Source organism: Plasmodium brasilianum, chromosome 10 (assembly GCF_023973825.1).
Source record: "Plasmodium brasilianum strain Bolivian I chromosome 10, whole genome shotgun sequence".
NCBI lineage: Eukaryota > Apicomplexa > Aconoidasida > Haemosporida > Plasmodiidae > Plasmodium > Plasmodium brasilianum.
In genome coordinates this window covers 762,390-784,679 of record NC_090123.1, presented here as the reverse complement: position 1 = coordinate 784,679, position 22,290 = coordinate 762,390, and the positions used below count along the sequence as shown (strand labels likewise).

At 27.3% G+C, this 22,290-nt stretch overlaps 4 protein-coding genes across 4 annotated transcripts; 1 reads left to right on the top strand and 3 right to left on the bottom strand.

Annotated features, from left to right (window-relative positions):
• Positions 1-1,188: 1,188 nt before the first annotated feature.
• Positions 1,189-2,444, bottom strand: MKS88_003222 (serine/arginine-rich splicing factor 1; the record flags this gene model as incomplete). Its single annotated transcript, XM_067216295.1, has 2 exons — positions 1,189-1,773; positions 2,106-2,444. The coding sequence occupies 2 exons, from the start codon at positions 2,442-2,444 to the stop codon at positions 1,189-1,191; spliced, it is 924 nt and encodes a 307-aa protein (XP_067072956.1).
• Positions 2,445-8,000: 5,556 nt separating this feature from the next.
• On the top strand, positions 8,001-11,758 carry MKS88_003221 (FACT complex subunit SPT16; the record flags this gene model as incomplete). Its single annotated transcript, XM_067216294.1, has 3 exons — positions 8,001-10,943; positions 11,136-11,274; positions 11,682-11,758. 3 exons carry the CDS (start codon positions 8,001-8,003, stop codon positions 11,756-11,758), a joined length of 3,159 nt encoding a protein of 1,052 aa, XP_067072955.1.
• Positions 11,759-13,818: 2,060 nt separating this feature from the next.
• On the bottom strand, positions 13,819-16,155 carry MKS88_003220 (UTP--glucose-1-phosphate uridylyltransferase; the record flags this gene model as incomplete). The annotated part of the gene is made up of 1 exon (XM_067216293.1): positions 13,819-16,155. One exon carries the CDS (start codon positions 16,153-16,155, stop codon positions 13,819-13,821), a length of 2,337 nt encoding a protein of 778 aa, XP_067072954.1.
• A 2,751-nt stretch (positions 16,156-18,906) lies between these two features.
• On the bottom strand, positions 18,907-19,905 carry MKS88_003219 (F-actin-capping protein subunit beta; the record flags this gene model as incomplete). Its single annotated transcript, XM_067216292.1, has 1 exon — positions 18,907-19,905. The coding sequence occupies one exon, from the start codon at positions 19,903-19,905 to the stop codon at positions 18,907-18,909; it is 999 nt and encodes a 332-aa protein (XP_067072953.1).
• Positions 19,906-22,290: the final 2,385 nt, after the last annotated feature.

The window sequence follows — 22,290 nt, the reverse complement described above, 5'->3', positions numbered from 1 at the left end:
AAAGATTAAAAACTATAAAAAAAAAAAAAAAAAAAAAAAAGAAGCAAAGAATTAAAAAATTCAATATATTTGCTTTTTTTTTAAAGCTCCTGCAAAAACGTAACAGAACGGTTTGCAACTCTACAACGTATTATTAAGCTATACATTTTTCCTTATTCGGGAAAGTAATTATTCACATGCTTGTATATATATACATATAGGGCATAAGCACATACGGGCATAAGGGGCACATGTGCTTACGTGCATATATATGCTCACGGTGAATATATGCAAAATGATCATTTAAAAACCTTTCGGCTTTTTTCATTTTAAAAATCCATTAGCGCCCCACAAATATCGTTCTAGATAGGGATGATATGAAATAAATCCTTTCATAATTCAAACAATTAAGACAATAGTTTCTGCACCTTAGTCAACATGTATTTATAGCTAGGAAAATATACTGAACATCCTTTGTATATCACATCATACAGATAGTGATATGCTGTTTGGTTATAATGGACTCCATGATGGCAAAATAAAGGTTGGGCATAAAAGTAAAATATTATATGCTATTTTAAAAAATTTACATATAAGCTGGTGATTATTTTATTTATAAATATTTATTTAAAAAAAATTTATAAAACATTATATGCAATATACAATTTATTTGTCACTATAATGTCTATACGTATATGCGCATATATGTATATGTATATATATATATATATATATATATATATATATATATATATATATAGGCATACATACATATATACATATAAAACACAATTAACATATGTAGAAATTTTTAAAATAAATGTAATCATATACGCAAGTAAAATAATGAAACTGGGGGAAAATACATGCATATATATATATATATCTACATATCTACATATATATACACATACACATATACAAGTACATATACACAAACATGTACATATACGTACACACATTTCTACACACATAATGTGCCTGATAAAACTTCCGTTTTGAAAAGTTGATCTTAAAATAAAAAAAGGAAAAAAAAAAAAAATTATACCTAATTTAAATTATACACAAGTTTACTATAAATAAATGTCTTTATTCCATGTAAAAAATATATGTATACATATACATAAATTTTTTTACATACAAAAATTACGTAAATTATATGCATTTTCAATGATATTTTAATTTCCCTTTTACATAAAACATAAACATCTAATGTCTTCTTTTATGTGACCATGAGGAGGATCTAGAAACTGATCTAGACTCAGATCTCGACCCAGACCTGGATCCAGATTTAGATATTGATCTATTATTTCTTCTTCTTTCTTGGTATGATAAACTTCTAGAATAACTTCTTTTTTTATCATAAGCATCTCTTCTTCTATCCATACTTCTACTTCTACTTCTGCTACTTGAGCTTCCACTTCTGCTTCGGCTTCTACTATAGCTTCTACTGCTATAACTTCTGCTTCTACTTCTAGTATACGACCTCTTGTCACTTCTTGAGTAACTTCTACTTGAATAACTTCTATTTCTACTATTGTATCTACCATATCCTCCTTCATCTCGACGCCATGATGTCTTTTTCTGTCTTATTGTTATTTTTGTTTTTTCTCCTTCATGTGATCTAAAAGTAGACCCGTTAAACTTTTCAATAGCTTCAAGCATATCTTCTTTATGAAAAAAAGATACTTCACCTGTACCATTTTTGAAAACATCCGCATGCCCACATTCCCCCGCATCTCTTAAGTGATCTTTTAAATCTTGCCAGCTACCTGACAGAGGCAACCCAGAAACCTGTGGAACGGCAGAAAAGGCAAAAATGAAAAGTATGACAAAAATGACAAAAATGACAAATATGACAAAAATGACAAATATGACAAAAATGAAAAAATAATAAAATAAAAAAACGTAAAAAAAAAGTGCCTTAACAGGGCCATACGTACAAACACATATAAGTACATACACACATACTTACACGTATACATAAGTATATATATATATATGTGCACGCCCATATAGTGCCCATAATGCATTGTACGTTTGTACATACAGGTACGTAAATTATACACAAATGTAAATCCACTTTTCGCGTAAAAAATAATTATATATTATATATTTGTTATTACTTCAACGACGTATTTTCCTCTTCTCGATTTAACTCCTCTACTCATCATTCCTCTACCGCCTCTAGAATTATATTTGCCATTATCTCTTGCATTAAATGGAACTTCCACTCTTAGTTTATTGCCTCCAAAATCACAGCCATCTTTTTCTTTTATTGCATCTGCTGCATCCCTCGCATCTTCAAATTCTATAAATGCAAAAGCAGCCCCTGATACTGTTTTTTTGATATCACATTTTACTATAGTACCGTATTTACGAAACTCATTTTCTACATCTCTTGATGTTACATGAGATGGTAAATTACCGACATAAATTCTTGATAAACTATCACGCATAACCATTTTACTTTTATCTAATTATTTTTCTTAAAAATGTTTTATATAACTTGGTAATGTTATTCTGTTGTATTTCGCTTTTTTATTTTTATTACATTAATTCGCTTAATTTTGCGCGTAATATATTTATAAATGTATATATATAAATATATATGAATGAATACATATAAATGTATAAACATAAATATATATATATGATCGTACATATATATATATGTGTATGAACTTGTTACAAATACGAGAAAAAAATTTCTGACTGACGTGCAGGCTTTTAATGAAAACTACTTATAATTTTTTTAACTTTCAACTGTTAACTGCTATCTCTTCACTTATTAAAATTAATAATTTTCTTTTCTTTTTTTTATAATTTACAGTCATTTATAAAAAAAAAAAAAAACTCGGACGTACATAAATATGTACTTGAATAGTTCCTTTTTAGTCAAATATACCTATATATATATATATATATATATATATATACAAGCGATTGCAGCTTTTGTTTTAATTTAATTATATTTAAATATATATTATATACATACGTATATATATATACATATATATTACTTTATCTTGAATAACCAATTAGTGACTATTAAAAAAATAAATTTATAAACAAAATTTTATAATATATAAAAAAAAAAATAAAAATATGTATTTATGTTTTAATATGTATGTTTTAATATGCATATATGTTTCAATATGTATATATGTTTCAATATGTATATATGTTTAAATATATGTATACAGGTAAAAATAAATATAATAATAAAAAACAGATTGTTTTACTCAATGTAAATGTGAATACCCCGATGCAGATATGTCATTCATTATTTCTAAATTTTTTATAAAATTGTTTTGTATAATAAAATATTTTTACACTTGATATAGATATATGTATACATTACGAATACGCATATATTCGCATATATACACAATATATTTTGTATTATATCTTCATTTTAATTTTTATATATATGTGCATAGAGTTTATATATCAATTTACCATACATATTATAACGAAATGGAACATTCGTTTCTACATGATAAAAACAATTATTATTTTATGCAGTGTATAACGTTATGGTATAATAAAAAAAAAAAAAAAAAAAGGAAAAATTGTTGAACAAATGAAAATAATATAAAGAAAAACTGGAAGAAGATAAAATGGAAAAAGAAAAAAATGAAAAAATGGAAGATAAAACGGAAAAAAAAAAAATGAAAAAATGGAAGATAAAACGGAAAAAATAAAAATGAAAAAATGAAAGAAAATGGAATAAGAAAAAATTGAAAAAATGGAAGAAAATGGAATAAGAAAAAATGGAAAAAATAAAAAAAAAAAAAAAAATTAAATATAATTTGAACAAAATAAAAGAATAATGATTTATTGACGCTTTTTATTTGTCATTTTCGTTTTTTAGCTCTTTTCTTTTTTATAATATAAATAGAATGTATAAAATAATATTTTAAAAAGCTTACTTACTGTACTAATACCCATCCTATAATGCACATTAATAATTTTAATTTTAATTTTATTTAAGAAAATAAAATGTGTTATATAAAACAGGAAAAATGTACCACACTATAATTATACTCTTATTATCGTCGTATATGAATATATCTGCATATTATTATATAGAGTCGTTATATACATATATATATATATATATATATATATATATATATGTATGTATGTATGTATGTATGTATGTATATACACGTACGTACATATCATTTTTACGTGTGCTGTAAAATATTTAAATAAAAAAATAATTGCAGTTATGGTTGTACTTTTTTTTAGTAATTATCGACATTTTAAGGGATATGCCCAATATGAGTTCTATACCGTTTCTTTCATTAAGGTTAAGAAGTACATAAACGTATGAAAGTATGTACACATGTACGTAATATTGTATACGTGAAAAATGGTACTCCACAAAATGTATGTACCATTTAAGAGAATATAATATATAGACAATGAGAAGTAAATTATATATAAAATTTTAATTTGAAATTTATTACTTGTACAGACGAATAATGTCGAATAATGCTTCATTCATATGTTCATATATCAGTAGTATGTATGTGAAGTATACATACATGTTTATAATAATTAAAGATTATTTAACGAAAATATATGCCTTTTAAAAATTTCCATATGCCCACTTCACCACATTCGCATGATAATTATTAACTGGTTTAAAAAGAATTAAAAAGCGCGAAAGAAGTAAAGCAGATAAAGCAGTAAAGCAGATAAAGCAGTAAAGCAGATAAAGAAGTAAAGCAGATAAAGAAGTAAAGCAGATAAAGAAGCCAAAACAGGTAAAAACATGTAAAAAAAGTAAAACGGAACGTGTTTATTCTCTAATGTTTGTGTAAAATAGGTGTAATAAAACGAATACAAAAATGGTCAAAGATGTTACACGTGTTCATATGTGGCACTGTAAAACGGATATATATATAGGGTAAATATAGGAGAGCTAAAATTTTTTTTAAGTCTATATATTTTTCTCCCATACAAGTTTTATATCTTTATTTATGAACTCATGTGATACATGTAGTTATACATTTTGCATTAGAACGATTGAAAGGATTTTTAAAAGGAGTATATTGCCATATATTTGTAAGTACATAATTATATACTTGTTATGTATGTAAGCATATATGTGTACATTTATATACCTTTGCCCATAGCAGGTCTCATTAAATATGTAGGGGAAAAAACGAGAGATCGTTCTTTACCCAGTTTATCTATATGTTTTATCGAATTCATTTTTTTTTTTTTTTTTCATTAAAATGAAAAACACAAGGGATATAGACGAAATTTACGTCCTTCACAATGTATTAAAGAATGGCAATTTTTTATTTAACATAATTTAATCTTACAAAAAATAAACTGACACGTACATATCTCATATATCCAGATAATATAAATAAAACTATTTTTGTTTATGTATGTGTATATGTTTATATTTATATTTATATTTGAATTTTTTTATTTTTTTTTTATTTTTTCGTTTTAAATTAATTCCATCCCCACTTCCTGTTAATTTTTATTCATTTTTGTGCGTAAACGGGCAAAGTAGACGGATGGAAAATGTGCATGGAATAAACATCTTCATGCATTTTACACATACTTAAAGTTTTCCTTCATAATACTATGTATATATGTATGTACATGTATATGTAGGATCATGTAACTGTTTATAAGCTTACGACAAAGTGAACATATGGTGAAAATGCTTATATAAGCCTTTGTTGCATAAAAGTATATGACATTACCATAATGATATAACGAGTTGATATAGAATATGTATAACCAGGATACAGCTAATATGAATATTGCATTGTACTGTTACTATTATTAAAATATATGAAAGTCTTATAAATCGGTGAAAGTATAAACCTTTTTTTATATATGCTCCTTTACACAAATAAAAATACGCACTAGGAATTGTACAGTTAATATTTTATGAAAACAAAAAAAAATAAAAATCTTTGTTCACATAAATATATGTATTTATATATACATACATGCATACATGCATACACATATGTATATCTTTTTTTCCTAAAATGGATTTAAAAAATGTATTTTTAAAAAATTTCTTTTAAAAAATTGGCTCATTATATGTCTGAACGTTCAGAAGAATCAGCAATTTACATATTTATTAGATCTCACAAAGGAATGTAAAAATTATGAAAAACGTAAGGAGCAAATAAAAATTACGAGCATCATTGTTTTTTATTTTGCTACACATTAGAGTATACACATACATAGATAGATATGGGCACACATATATATATATATGTATACGTATATCTATATGCTCATACCTATGTATATGTTCTTAACGCGACAAGGTTATATTTCGAATTTCGCATTCTTAAAGACATCATTGTACGTGCATTAATTTGAGAACGAAACATTTAACTAAGTGTTTAACAAAGTGCTTAGAAAAATTTATAACAATATAATTAACAAAACGCTTAACAAATTTTATGACGAAATATTTCCTGAAATATTTTTTTCTAAATTTAGTCCATTTTAAGACAATAAAAAAAAAAAAAAAAAAAAGAGAAAAATGAAAAATAAAAAAAAAGTGAAAAGAGAAAGAAGAAACAAAACAAAGCAAAGCTATGCAAACTAATGGGAAGGAAACTATCTCATGCACAATATTAAAATTTTCGTTATCCTATTTTTAAAGCGGTATTTTCCTTTATATTTTTGTTTGCTCCCCCTCTCCTCTCCTGAAAAATAATCTTACTTGACTCAACATAGTTATTTCACGTAACACATATTTTTGATTACTATATTTTTTTTTGCACATAATTTTATTATAATTCGGCTATGTGAATGCTAGTAATAGCTAGGAGCAATCACTATGTATATGTACTTAATATATGGTATATACGAACACGCCACAAGCATACACGCAATACGCATACCTCCAATACGCATACCTCCAATACGCATACCTTCAACACGCATACCTTCAATACGCATACCTTCAATACGCATACCTTCTATACACATACCTCCCAGAAGCATACCTCCCAGAAGCATACCTCCCAGAAGCATACCTCCCAGAAGCATACCTCCCAGAAGCATACCTCTCGTAAGCATACGTACCATATTCGTACATGTTATGTTCTAGCATGCAGTAAGTATGCATGCTATATAAGAACATATACATACCACATACATGTGCATACGCCGCTCTCGGATATAATATTAAAATTTTTTTTTTTTAATTTTTCTTGTTCAGTTTTTTCTTTTTGACCGAACAAAAAATTTCATTCATTTTCATATGGTAATATGACCTTTCTTCATTATAACATTCACCCTTGACCCTTGAAATTTTTCTGAAAAACATGAACAGCTTTGCTATGAAATGTTAACGAGGTTACTGCTAAAATATATACGCAATTTATTTTAATAAAAAAAAAAAAAAAAAAAAAAAAAAGAAGAGTAAACAAAGGAATAGGAAAAATACGTAGCAAAGAAGCACAAAATATACGAGGCTAATTAGCAGGAAAAACTCTAAGCGTACTAGTTGGCAAAATAGTAGGAAAAACACTAAGCCTGCTAGCTGGTAATATAATAAACAAAGGAGAAAGCGAAAAAGAGAAAAACATAAACTTGCTGATTGTACATAGTAAAAAAAAAAAGAAAAAGAAATAACGGAATAGTAAGAGTGGGTTAAAAAGGAACTATAACACAAGAGATATACACACATATATATATATATATATATATATACATATATGTGTGTACATGTATATGTATACCTGAGCTTGCACATTCAGAGGTATAAGGAATATAACTGTTTATACCTACTATATGAGAAGGAGCATAAAGGAGCGATCAACACATTAGTGAAGCAAACAGGGGTTGGTAGTACCAAGTTGAACGGTTCGGTATTCATTTTATTCTGAATTGATTATTCAAGTGGAAATATCGTTTAAGGGAAGTAGGGGAGTACTACATATAAAAAAAAAAAAAAAAAAAAAAAAAGTGTTAACAGGTGGTAGTGTATCAGAGTGTAAACCCTATAGAGCAAAATGACCGAGTTATTAGATATTGAAAATGCCAAGGCAAAGATAAACCTGGTGTTTTCATATTGGAAGAACGGTGATAGTAAAGAATTTAGTAAGAGCAATATTTTTTGTGTGTTATCAGGAAAATCAAGTAAAGATGAAAATGCCACGATACAAGAACAGTTTCAAATGTGGTTACTAGGATATCAATTAACTGAAACTTTTTTTTTATTTTTAAAAAATGAAAAATTAATAATTCTAACAAGTGACAAGAAGAAAAAATTTTTGCAGCCACTTTTGGAAAATATTGATGTTGTAGAAGTTTTAGAAAGGAATAATGACAACATAGATAATTTTGAAAAAATAAAAAAGACTATTGAGGATTCCAAATCAGAAGATATAGCTATATTAAAAGATACCGATGCAACAGGAATTTTTTTTGAGTGTTGTTATGATTTTATAAAAAAATTAAATAAATTCGAGTTAGATGTAAGTAATAATATAAAACATTTACTAAATTTTCGTTCAGACTCTGATATGAAAATACAGAAAAATGGAAGTGATATAGCTTGCATCATATTAAAAAGTATCCTCATTACAACTATTGAAAATGCATTAGATAGTGAAGAATTTGAAAGTCATGAGATGATAAAAGATAAGGCATTAAAATTTCATGAAAATAAAAAATGTATAATTAAGTTAAGAGACAAATTAAAAGTGGATATAGATGATATAGATGTAATATATAGTAATGTTCAGAGTGGGAATAAATTTATTTTAAACTACAAAAATAGTAATGATAAAAATTATTTATCACAGAATGAAGGTACAATACTTGTAGGTATAGGTATTAAATATAAAGAGTTATGTTGTAATATTACAAGGACACTACTACTCAACGCGAAAAGTCAACATAAGGAATTATATAATTTTACTGTAGCTATTGAAAAGTATATTATAAAAGAATGTTTGATTGTTAGTATGTCCTATTCAGATGTATATAAAAAGGCAGTAAATTATCTAAAAAGTAATAAAAGAGAGTATAGCAGTTTATGTGATATCGACTTAGAAGATTACTTTGTTAAATGTATAGGACACGTTATCGGATTAGAATTCATGGAAAAAGAATTTCTAATAACGGAAAACAATGTAAATACTGTTATTGAAAAGAATACTTCTTATAATCTATCAGTAGGTTTTGAAAATGTACATGGATATGATAAAAATAATTTTGCAATTTGGATTAGTGATACCATATTTATAAATGATAAAGGCGAAGTAACAATACTAACAGATGCTATAAGCAAAGAAATTAATACAATTTCATACGAATTGGAGGATAGTAAAAGCGATGATGAAGATAAAACAGATGTAAAAAAAGAAATAAAAAATGAAGACAAGAAGAAAACCGGTATATCAGCTAGTATATTAAATAATGCAGCAAGTGTTATCGTTTCGGATCGTTTAAGAAGAAGAAATAAAAATTCATTAGCACATAATAATGAACAAGAAATGGAAGAATTAAATAGAAGACAAAACGAATTGAAGGAAAAAAAAATGAATGAAATAAAATTTCGATTTTCTAAAGGAACAAGTGATTATAAAGATTTAAGTAAAAAAAATATTAAAAAGTTAGAAGACTTGAAAACATATAATGATGCAGATTTGCTTCCAAGAGATTTAAAACCAAATTTAATATGTGTTGATAACAAACATGAATGTATATTATTACCAATTAACGGAGCGCATATTCCTTTTCATGTATCTACCATAAAAAACTTAAGTTCGAATTATGAAGATAACAATGATATCTTTGTATTACGTATAAATTTTCAAGTACCAGGTAATCAGAGTGTTGTTAAGGGAGATTTTAATGCCTTTCCAACATTACAACAAAAAGAAATGTATATAAAAGAATTGATATTTAAATCCAATGATGAAAAACATTTGCAAATAATAGTGAAACAAGTAAAAGAATTAATCAAACAAGTTAAACAGAAAGAAGTAGAGGCAGATGTAAATGATCCCAAACATGCACAAGACAAATTAATTTTAAATAAAAGTGGAAGGAGAATAATACTACGTGATCTGATGACTAGGCCTAATATATTTACAGGAAGGAAAATTCTAGGTACGCTAGAATTACATTCTAACGGTTTGAGATATTCAGCTAATTCTAGGGGGAATACAGAACATATAGACATCCTTTTTGATGATATAAAGTATGCATTTTATCAACCATGTGATGGACAGTTAATCATACTAATACATTTCCATTTAAAAAGATATATTATGGTAGGAAAGAAAAAAACTTTGGATGTTCAATTTTATTGTGAAGCAGGTACACAAATTGATGATTTAGATAGAGCAAAAGCAAGAAATGTTTATGACCCAGATGAAATGCACGACGAAATGAAAGAAAGGGAACAAAAAAATAAATTAAATTTAATTTTTAAAAATTTTGTACAACAGATGCAAGATATATCTAAAATTGAATTTGAAATACCTTATCCAGAATTAACCTTTTCTGGGGTACCTAATAAAAGTAATGTAGAAATTTTTGTTACTGCTAATACTATTAATCATCTTGTTGAATGGCCTCCATTTATCTTATCTGTAGAAGATATTGAAATTGCTTCTCTAGAAAGAGTTCATCATGGATTACGAAACTTCGATATGATTTTTGTTTTTAAAGATTACACAAAACCAGTTAAAAGAATTGATGTTATTCCTACTGAATATATTGATACAATCAAAAAATGGCTAACTACTATTGACATTGTCTATTATGAAGGAAAGAATAACCTACAGTGGGGTAACATTTTAAAAACAATTTTGGCTGATATTGATTCTTTTGTCAATTCGAAGGGTTTCGACGGGTTCCTGGGAGAAGACGACGAGGAAGATGAGCACTCCGCCGAGGATGAGGACGAGGACGATGAGTATGAAGTCGACGAGTCCGAATTGGTAAGCTGATACACGCCCTGGTGCTATTCTACACGCACATATACATCATGCGTAATATGTGTAATGTGTACATTATGTAGATCATGTATAACTTGCACACCATATATTTCTAATACTTCATATACTACACCATTGCATATATTTGCTTGTGAGCCGGTGCACACGTATAATGACTTTACTTTTCGTTCACAGAGTGCAGAGGATGACAGCGATTACGACGACAGCGAAGAAGAAAGTTTAGCTACTGAGAGTGATGGAGAAGGGGAGGTAGAAGAAGACTCGGAAGATGAAGGCCTATCGTGGGATGAGCTCGAGGAGAGGGCAAAAAAAGGTCAAAAGGAAAAAAAAAAAAAAAAATGAGAAATGAAACATTTGCTTGAGATGTTATATCTGCAGGGATATACTATGTGCGAATTGAAAGTATTTTATTTTTTTTTTTTTTGTTTATTTTATTATTATATTATCATTATTATTATTATTATTATTATTATTATTATTATTATTATTATTATTATTATTATTATTATTATTATTATTATTATTATTATTATTATTATTATTATTATTATTATTATTATTATTATTATTATTATTATTATTATTATTATTATTATTATTATTATTATTATTATTATTTTTTTTTTTTTATTTTTTTTTTTTTTATTTTATTATAATTTTTTTTATTATTTTTATTTTATCTCATTTTTTTTCCCTTTTTTTCGACCTTTCCCCCATTAGACGACAAAAAACGATTTGCCTACAAGAGTGATGACGATGAGGAAGGATATAATAAAAGGAAGAAGAAGAAGAACTAATATAGTATTATATTTGCAGTCTCATTTCTTTTAACTCCCAACTTTTGACTTTGCTTCCTCACACCCTGACTTCTATACGTCTTTACTTAAGTTTCTCCGTTTTTATATAATCACCAATGCACCGCCCCCTTTGCAGTTGTTGTACTGCTCCGTATTACTACTTTGTATTATCGCACCATCCATATGACTGTGGTATTGTTTAATCGTATGCTCGTGGTGTCCTCTCTTTTTTTTAATTCTTAGCACGCACATATTGTCGTTCCCGCTGTGTAGATACATACGTGCTCATATATACATACGTACATACATATGCGCGCAGAGGCTATAATATATTTTTTCCCCCAAATCTGTCATTTATATGTTATTAATAGAATTTTTTGGCTGTTCATATTTTTTTTTTTTTTTCTCATCCCCGAGAATGCCATAATACATGGCATTCATAATACTGTCGAACGGACTCTCGCGTATAGTGTATGTTGTACCTTATGAGAAAGGACCCATTATATTTTACGTATAATATTTCGCATATTATATTTTGCATATTATATTTTACGTATAATATTTCGCATATTATATTTTGCATATTATATTTTGCGTATTATACTTTGCATATTATATACCATGTATTATATTTTACGCGTTAAATTTTACGCATTAAATTTTACCTATTAAATTTTACTCATTAAATTTTACTCATTAAATTTTACGCATTAAATTTCACCTTATATTAATTTTCTCCCCGTAGTGGACCTATTTTAAATAACCAAATTACATGATGAAAAAGTCTCGTACAAGTGTGTGCGCATTTATTTTATATATACCTGTGTCCTAGGCATAAGTACGAAGATAAAGAGAAGAATTACATTTAGGAGGTACTTTAAGTGGTAAAATAAAATTTTTTTTTTTTTTTTTGGATTTAATTCTGATCAATATAATAGTTTAAAACATATCAGAAGGTGCTGAACATTTTTTACAAATCATTTTATGTAAGTCTACCTGGTCCTACACATTTTTATATCATTTTTAATACGGGGTATCGGCATTTCTCGTCTTTTGCGTCATTCTACATACGTTTTTATGCTTACCATTTTTTAATTTATTCATTAACATTAAAATTTCATGTTGTGCATGATCTACAGTAAACTAAGAATTTTTAAACGGAAATAAATAAAAGAGCAAAATGAGTAAGTAAAACGAGTAAGCAAAATGAGCAGGCAAAATGAGTAAGTAAAATGAGCAGGCAAAATGAAAGGCCTTACGAATGACCTTAGAATAACCAAACAAATGGAACCTTTTTAAAACCAAAAAAAAAAAAATCGCTTATGCGTTTTTTGAAAAATGGAGAGGGAAGCTATGTAGATCTGCTAAATGGCACTGCAAAGGATCAAGCTCGGTATATTTGCATATATGTGCGTGTTCATGTAAATAATAAATACTTGTGCATGTATTTAGCCAACCCCCGTGAAAACAAATAAATATCAATGTGTGTTATGCGCCCTCGGACATACCCCCATTTGTTTCACACATATATATACACACGTACGTACGTAAATAAATACGCACATACACACATGCGCCCATACATACATACATACATATACATGTGTATATCTACCTATAAGCTTGTTATAAATGTACCAAAATAGAAGAGTTTTTCGCTACATAATAAAAAAACAAATGCAAGCATAAATTCATTGAGGGGTGTGAAAAAAAATAAATAGAAAAATTAGAAAAATTGGAAGCAATTGAGTAAATAAAAAAAATGAAAATAATCGAAATAATCGAAATAATGGAAATAATCGAAATAATCGAAATAATGGAAATAATCGAAATAATGGAAATAATCGAAATAATGGAAATAATCGAAATAATGGAAATAATCGAAATAATGGAAATAATCGACATAATGGAAATAATGGAAATAATCGAAATAATCGAAATAGTCGAAATGGTCGAACTGAATAAGGGGAGAAAACATATTTTCTGCTGCTACTTCCCCCCAAATTTGTGCCCAAAGGCGAATAAATAAAACACCACCGCGTAGCACCTAGCAACCACACTTAGCCGCTTATTATGAGTGCTTCCCTTTTTACCAATTTGTACCCCCTCATTTTTAAGTTGTCTGGATGATCATTTGACTTGTGATGAAGAGGGACAAGTTCATATCCTCTATTTTTTATGTACAAACTTTGATCTAGTATAAAAGGAGTAGTAGTAGAATCTTCCGCATTCAAACGCTCAATAACCAAGGTTCCATCTAAATAAAGATTCGTAATAATAGTATCTGACTTAATCCAAAGGGTAGAATTATTGCTTATCATTATATTTCCTTTTATTTTGTTTATTAAATGAGTTAAGGTGAAGGCAAATTGTGGCTCTATTAAAACTTTAGGAGGCATACAATATCGTACCCCATTAAATGTTTTGTTATCCATTTTACCCATATTAAAGTTTTTCCTGTTGTACGTACAAGCCAATTCTATGAATGCACAGTTGCTATAATATAGATCTGCTTCTGCGCTATATATGCATTCAGGATGTACGTTATTATTTTGAGTTTTTCTTTGCGCATTGAAGGAATTATTTTTCACTGCAGAAAAGCACAAAGCCCTGTCCAACTGGGTAACACCAACTCTGCTATATCTGTAGTTAGCATTACAGCAGCAGTTACCGTTGCTGTCGCCATTTTGTCTGTCAGGACTGCTTTTATTTTTATTTATTATTTTTTTTTTTTTCCCCTTGCTCTCTGGTCCTTCTGCATTCCATTCCGTTCCCTTTTCGTGCGAGAAATATAAATAGGCAAAATCTTGCATCATACTTTCGACCCTCGTGGGGTGCATAAAGTACTGGCGCGTATTGTCTGTATATTTCGGGTTCATATATTCGGGTACTATCCCGTTCGTTTTTTTTAATATTTCATTATATTTTGTTATTTCAAATAAGATGGCACCAGTATTACCTGGGTATAAAGAATAACCTTCTGTGTCAACCAGTTCCTTATTGTTTGTTTGCTCTATGATTAATCCTAAGAGATTGTATTCTATGTTGACCACATTCATACATGTATCTGTATTTGTGCATTTACATATAGCTCCAATTTCTTCCCCAGGTTTTCTTGAAATAGCTAAAAAGTTCATGTGTAACTCTTTCTTTATTGTAACCCCTAAACAAACAAATAAAACTTTAATAGCTAAAGCATTCGTATCTTGAAAAAAGTATAAATATTTATACCCCTTTCTAACTAAATCATCGATTTCAATATGCTTACTAATCAAAGAGTGAATATCCCCGTGGCCATGTGGTTTTTTAGAAAAATAAAATGTATTATTTTTATAAATGAAATCTAAATGTGCTTCGTTATCTTTAAAACAGAATACTTTTTTTTGTTTTAAAAAATAAATTTGACTTTTTTTTAAAAAAAAATATTTGTTACATTGAAAAAAATCAATAGTCTTCTCATATGTATCATCAGATAGCATGATAATAAATGGTATATCTATTTCTTTATTTTTATTTTTTTTAATAAAATCTTGAAATGCTTTCAAATAATTACAATAGTATTCAATATAAGTTTTTTCAGATACTACATCAGTTATCAACTTTAATTTTATATCCTTGTGGTTTAGTCTTTCGCCTAAACCTCCCGCTAACAAAATGAAGCACACTCGGTCTATTTCCTGTAGTCCTATATTTTCATAATATATATATTCTTCAATAACTGAAATGTTTGGAGGGAGCACTCCAGAAGAGGGTGAAGCATATGAAGCGGAAGAAACGGCAGATATTGCAGCAACCCTTTCATCTTCCTCCTCCTTATTCATACTTCTCATCTCACTAGGTAAGATAACACCATTTTTACTGTACTGATCCGTTTGGACAATTTCATCAGTCGAGGTATTAGTTACCGGCGTGCTTCCATCCTCAGTCAAAGAAAATGAATTACACGCTAATACTGTCCCCTCATCGAAACTATCTTCATTAGTGTTATTTGATATGGATGAAGAAGTATTAACTCCATTTTTATTCGTTTCTACATATAAACTGTGCATGTATAATTTGTTGTCTGTATCACTACATTCATTAAATTGAGGACAGGAATTTTTCCAATGAAACTTTATTTTTGTTAAATTATCTGGTTGTTCTATCATACAATTTGCATATTTATTAGTTGCTCTTTCTGATTTTTTTAAAAGGGTTTTGGCTCTTTCCACATACTTAACTAGCCCATCTGGATAAACAACTTCAAATTCTTTTATTTGTTTGATAATGTCGAAGATAGTGATCTCATTTAGTCCTTCATGGTTTAATAACTCCATTTGGTCTGTCTCAATCAAATCGTAGATATACCTTTTATTCTCATCACCAACTATTTTAATTAAATCCTTTATTTTTTCCATTCTTCTGAAAGGGAATCATCAATGTTGTTTTTGTTTTTTCCTTGAGTGGAGATTTGCTATATTTTTATTTATTTTCTGTTGCAAACATTTAAAAAAAGAAAAAAAGAAAAACTAAAAGGAGATTAGTACCTGTTCAACAAGCGAAAGTGGTTACCCTTTCCCACTATTTTTCCCCATTTATATGAACCTCTCTATATATCTATGTATATATCTATGTATATATCTATGTATATATCTATGTTTATATCCATGTCTATATCTGTATTTGTATCTCTCTATATATCTATCTATACCTCTGTATCTATTTTCTTTTTTGCACCCTTACATGTCCACTGATGCACATCACGTAGTATGGACTTGAAAAAAAAAAAAAAAAAAAATTTGAAAAATACCTTTATGTTTTGAAGTGTTCACTTGTTTAAACAAAATCCATGAACATTTAAGAGAACTTAACAAATATGCTAATAAAACAAAGTTCGTTTAATTAAAATCGTGTATATATAATGCATGAGGGACAATAGGAGAGAGAGAAGGGGGACGAGCATACATCAGAACAGTTGTCTGTAGTTCTTGAGTCTACTATATAATACATTGAATCGACATTTCTATATCTTTGTTACATGTGAAAAGTAAAAGAAGGGGCAAAAAAAAAAAAAGAAAAAAAGGCAAAAAAGAATCAGCTTTTTAACCTCTCCTTTTTTTCATTTCATTTTTTGCGTTCACATTGTTTTACGACATATCATAATTTTTTTCACATTATTTTATTTTAATTTTGCTTTTTTATTCTTTAATATGCTTTATTATACTTTAATATGCCTTATTTTGCTTCGTTTTTTATTTTATTTTATTTTGTGCTTCAATGTTCTCTAATCTCTCTAATGTATAACAGAAATTCGTTTATTTCGCTATTCTTTTGTGTTGTTAAAAAAAAAAAAAAGGGTTACAGTTCACAAGAAATAAGACGATTGAAACATTCTTATATTACATAAATGAACACATGCTAAAAAAGTTACTCGTTGCAGTTACTCAGGTTTTAGGTTAACGGAAAATAAAGCGCATGCGTGCGGTATTCATACACATACGTACATACATATATACATATATATATACATTCATATATACATATACATATATACATATATATATACATGCATATATACATATATATATATACATGCATATATACATACACATGTGTATACACATATATATACACATATATATACACAAATATATACACAAATATATACACATATATATACACATATATATATATATATATGTAAATGTAAATACGCAGCTTCGTCCTTTCGAAGTTGCCGTTTCTTCCATGCACCAGCAGGTCTTTATCTCTTTATTTTAAACAGGTTCCAAACTTTTCTCAAACTATTATAAACACTTTTTAAAATATTCTATTGAGTCTTATGTTATAATGACATACAGAATTGGACAGAATTAAAAAAATTTTTTTTTTTTTTTTTTTGAAGTGTACAGGTTACAGCAAATAAAAAAAAGAAAAAAAAAAAAAAATGAACAGCTAGCTGATTTTTTTTTTTTTTTTTTCTGAGTTAATTGTTGAATTTTGTTTTGAAATATTCCTCTTTTTGAAAAGGACTATTGTAGATTATCCGTTAATAAATGTGCATAATCATAAAATAGCAAAACTGTAGAAGATGATATATATGGGTCTATATATATATATATATATACATACATACATACATACATTTGTACAAACAAATTATATTTCGTTTACGAAAGTTCGAATTAGCATCTTTCGCAAAATAAAAAACAATAAATCCTTATGCTTATTAAATACATACCTATTTAAGGGCACAAGAATATAATATATATTTTTTTTTTTTTTACCTAAATAATTTTTGCAACAGTAAGCATTTGTCAAGTAGTATTACGGAAATATTATTTTTCTTTTGTAATAATTATTATTTCGTGAACAACGTTTATTAGGGATTTTTTGAACTTGTAAAAAGTCATGAACAGGAAAAAACGACACTCGCACAGGAGTACCTACACATGGATGCACGCACACATATATAAACATACACGCACGTGTAAATAAAAATACACACATGTGTACACACAAAGGTACAAACAAAGGTACAAACAAAGGTACATACAAAGGTACACACAAATGTAAACAAAAATGTAAACAAAAATGTAAACACAAATGTAAACACAAATGTAAACACAAATGTAAACACAAATGTAAACACAAATGCAAATACAAATGCAAACACAAATGTAAACACAAATGTACCTACGCGTTCTTCTCTTCCAACATACGTATGGCGTTAGCGACAAAATTTGCCAAGTTTCACGCGAAAGCATGAAAAAGGGTAAAATAAAAAAAAAAGAAAAATAAAAAAAAGAAGGAATGAACGAGCGAAAAAATGAATATATGAAAGAATGAAAAAATGAACGAAGGAAAAACTGAAAATACGAAAGAATGAAAGAATCAACGAGGGAAAAACTGAAAATACGAAAGAATGAAAGAATCAACGAGGGAAAAACTGAAAATACGAAAGAATGAAAGAATCAACGAGGGAAAAACTGAAAATACGAAAGAATGAAAGAATCAACGAGGGAAAAAATGAAAATACGAAAGAATGAAAGAATGAAGAAATGAAAAAATAAATTAAAAAATTACATAGTGAGATATTATAATATACAGTAAAAATGCGAATATAACGATTATGACTAAGCACGCTTCGCAGAAAGGCGCCCTCATCCTCAGGTGTTAACAGAGTATTCCGTTGGAGTGCTCAAATTTTTACTTTTCAATTTTAATTTTAATTCGTCCTGTACAGTGTCCTTCGAAAGGGAGATATTACTCGAAATGGAGTTAAAATTTCTAATTTTGTGATCATTATATTGTGTGTGATAAATTAAATCATTAAGTCTTAGAGAGTTTAAAATATCATTAATTTTCGATAGGTATATATATTCAATGCTTTTTCGTAGAGAGTTTTCAATACCTTCTATCATTTTGCCCATATTTTCCATATGGTAGAACTTATCTTTTATTAAATTAATGTTTGAAATTTTTTTGGGGTTTTCTAAAGCTTTATTAATAGAAGCAGATAAAATAATATCATTCTGTCTAGTTACAGAAAAATTAAGAGTAGTAGAAATTTGGTAATGTATAACTAAATGTGTTATATTTACTTGTATTAAATGTGTAGCTTCCCAAGTCATACATGTTATTTCATCATATTTTTCTTTTTTTTTAATTAAAAAGCAAGCGACAAATCCATCTTCTATGGGGTTTGGCCACAAATATACAGAAGATAACCCATTTATATAATATGCTTTTCTATATCTATCAAATACTTCATTATATGCTATTTCTAAACTCCTTAACTGTTCAGAGGGTACATAACCATTTGGGAAATGGTCAGGATAATATATATTTGTATATGGAGATCTGTATGAATCTTTTTCCTTATTAAACATATTACCTAAATAATACTTTTTTTCTTTACTATCAAATTTTATTTTTATTGGTCCTTCCTTATTTATTAAAATATTGTTAGTTAAATTTTGATCAATTCTTGATAATATTCTTATGGTTTCTTCAAATAAATGGGATGGTAAAGCGTTGCATATATTTAAAGCCGCCTCGATTTTTGCCTCTTCCATTTTTGCCCCTTCCATTTTTGCCCCTTCCATTTTTGCCCCTTCCATTTTTGCCCCTTCCATTTTTACTCTTTCCATTTTTACTCTTTCCATTTTTTCTTTTTTTTTTTTTTATAAAACGTGATAATATATACCAATTATGGTAAAAATGACGCCTATTTATAGTGACAAAATGAGGCTAAAATGATGTACCAAAAAATTGTTCTTGTCTAGGTAATAGCAGACCTGTTAGGAAGTATATTTTTTTATTATATTTTACTCTACTGTGTTTTAGTATTTTTTTTTTTTTTTATTTTTATTTTATTCTATGTTATTATTTTTTTTTTTGTAAAATCCTTGTCAAAAATGAAACCCCAATATTTCCAATTTGAGTATATTTTACATTTTTTTCAAACTGTAACACATATTTTTGCTTAACTTTCGTAGCGTTACACAGTATGCATGTAAATATATATATAAATATTTGTGTATGTGTGCGTATGTATTTTTTTTTTTTTTTTTTTTGAACATTTACTTCAAATGTTCAATTTATAATTTACAATTTTTGGGAATCCCCTATGGAAATTTCTTTATGTACAGTGGTTAATAGCTATTAGCTTGTTGTAGCATTTTAACCCTTTGACCAATTCAAGAAAAGAAGAATGAAAAAGGAAAACAGAAAAAGGAAAATAGAAAAAGGAAAATAGAAAAAGGAAAATAGAAAAAGAAAAATAGAAAAAGGAAAAAATTATTTTTTCAAGCTCGTTAGTTCAGACAAAGGGTTTGACTTCGAAGTTGACATATTTAAAAAAAAAAAAAAAAAATTCCTGGTACACAAAAATTATTACACTCCATAGTAAAACATGAAATGCACATATATGTAAAATGTGTAAGGTATCTAAAGTATTTTATAATGTGTAAACTTGTGAAATGTCCAAAAATGTATATGCAAACCTATTTGCATTGAATTTACATTTTTGTATATTCAAAAGAGTATTATATATTTGGTCATTGTAAATGCGATGACGAAAAAAAGAACAAAGTGGTAATACCTATAACAGTATAAGGGTCATACTAAAATAATAAAAAAAAAAAAAAAAAGAAAAAAAAAAAGTATATTACTATGAGTACGTATTTTTTCTTTTTTGGGGAACTAAAAAAAAAGAACATTAAAATTAAATGTGATATAAATTAAAATGAAAACAAAAACTTTTATTCTGAATGGACTGTATTATCCGTTCTTGTATCAGTTGTTCTACAAGTTGATCTCGTTATATATTTATTTGTTTATTCGTTCGTTTATTCGTTCATTTATTCGTTTGTTTATTCGTTCGTTTATTCGTTTGTTTATCCGTTCGTTTATTCATTTATTTATTTGTTCTTTTATTTATTCATTTATTTTATTTTTTTCTCTTTCATGGGGATGCAAAGCTAAGCGTTGTAAAAAAGAACGAAAAATGTTCATGTTCTTCTTTTCGAAAAGTAAAAAGATGTTCAGTACATAATTTTCCCAACGCATTTATTCCTTTTACATAAAAAAAAATTAATTATTAAACAAATGTTCTAATTCCCCCATTTTTCGAAAGTGCAACTGAACATGCCTTCTTCATATTTCGCATATGAAACAGAAATGCATTCATTTTAGGCTTATGTGCACACTTGGTATATACCCCTTATTGAGGCGTCTTATCCTTAAAAAAATTGCCCCAATGAGTGCTTTTTTGTTTGCACAAGTACGTATATGCATGAGTACATACATCCATACACACAAATGTATATATGTGAATGTGTATATTACATATATATATAATATATACCCCCCTGTGCAGCAGTGCCCATTGCTATAAAACTGTTATGCCATTTTTTTCATTAGGAGCGCGTAGAGAAAAAATAAAAATGTAACGTAATAAAAATTAAAAAAGGGAATTTTATGTTTTAAGTTTTATGTTTTATGTTTTAAATTTTAAGTTTTATGTTTTAAATTTTAAGTTTTATGTTTTAAATTTTAAAGTTTAAAGTGATATTAATAAATATTCTTAACATTTCTTTTTACATTTTACTGTATATATTTTCTCTAATTTTTGCAATTTCCTCGTGCAAATTTGGATATACATCAACTGACATATGTACATAATATATTCACGTACTCATATTTCTGTACACTTGTAAAGTTTAATATGATTCTTTTTTTTTTTTTTTCTGCGCCCCTTAGTTTATAAACACTTTCTTTGTAGCACATTTTATTCAGTGCTTTTGCTTTAAGAGTGTTTGAAAATATGAACATATTAATTTTATGATTTCTAGTAATATTATTATTGTTCTAACTATCACTATTATTATAGTTCTTTTTATTTGTTATTTACAAAAATGGGCATACGTATATATATATATATATATGCATATATGTATATATGTATATATGTATATATTTCAATGCATCATTTTTAAGATGTAAAATTTTAATCTAAAGTTATACATCTACAGTTAATTTTCAAGAAT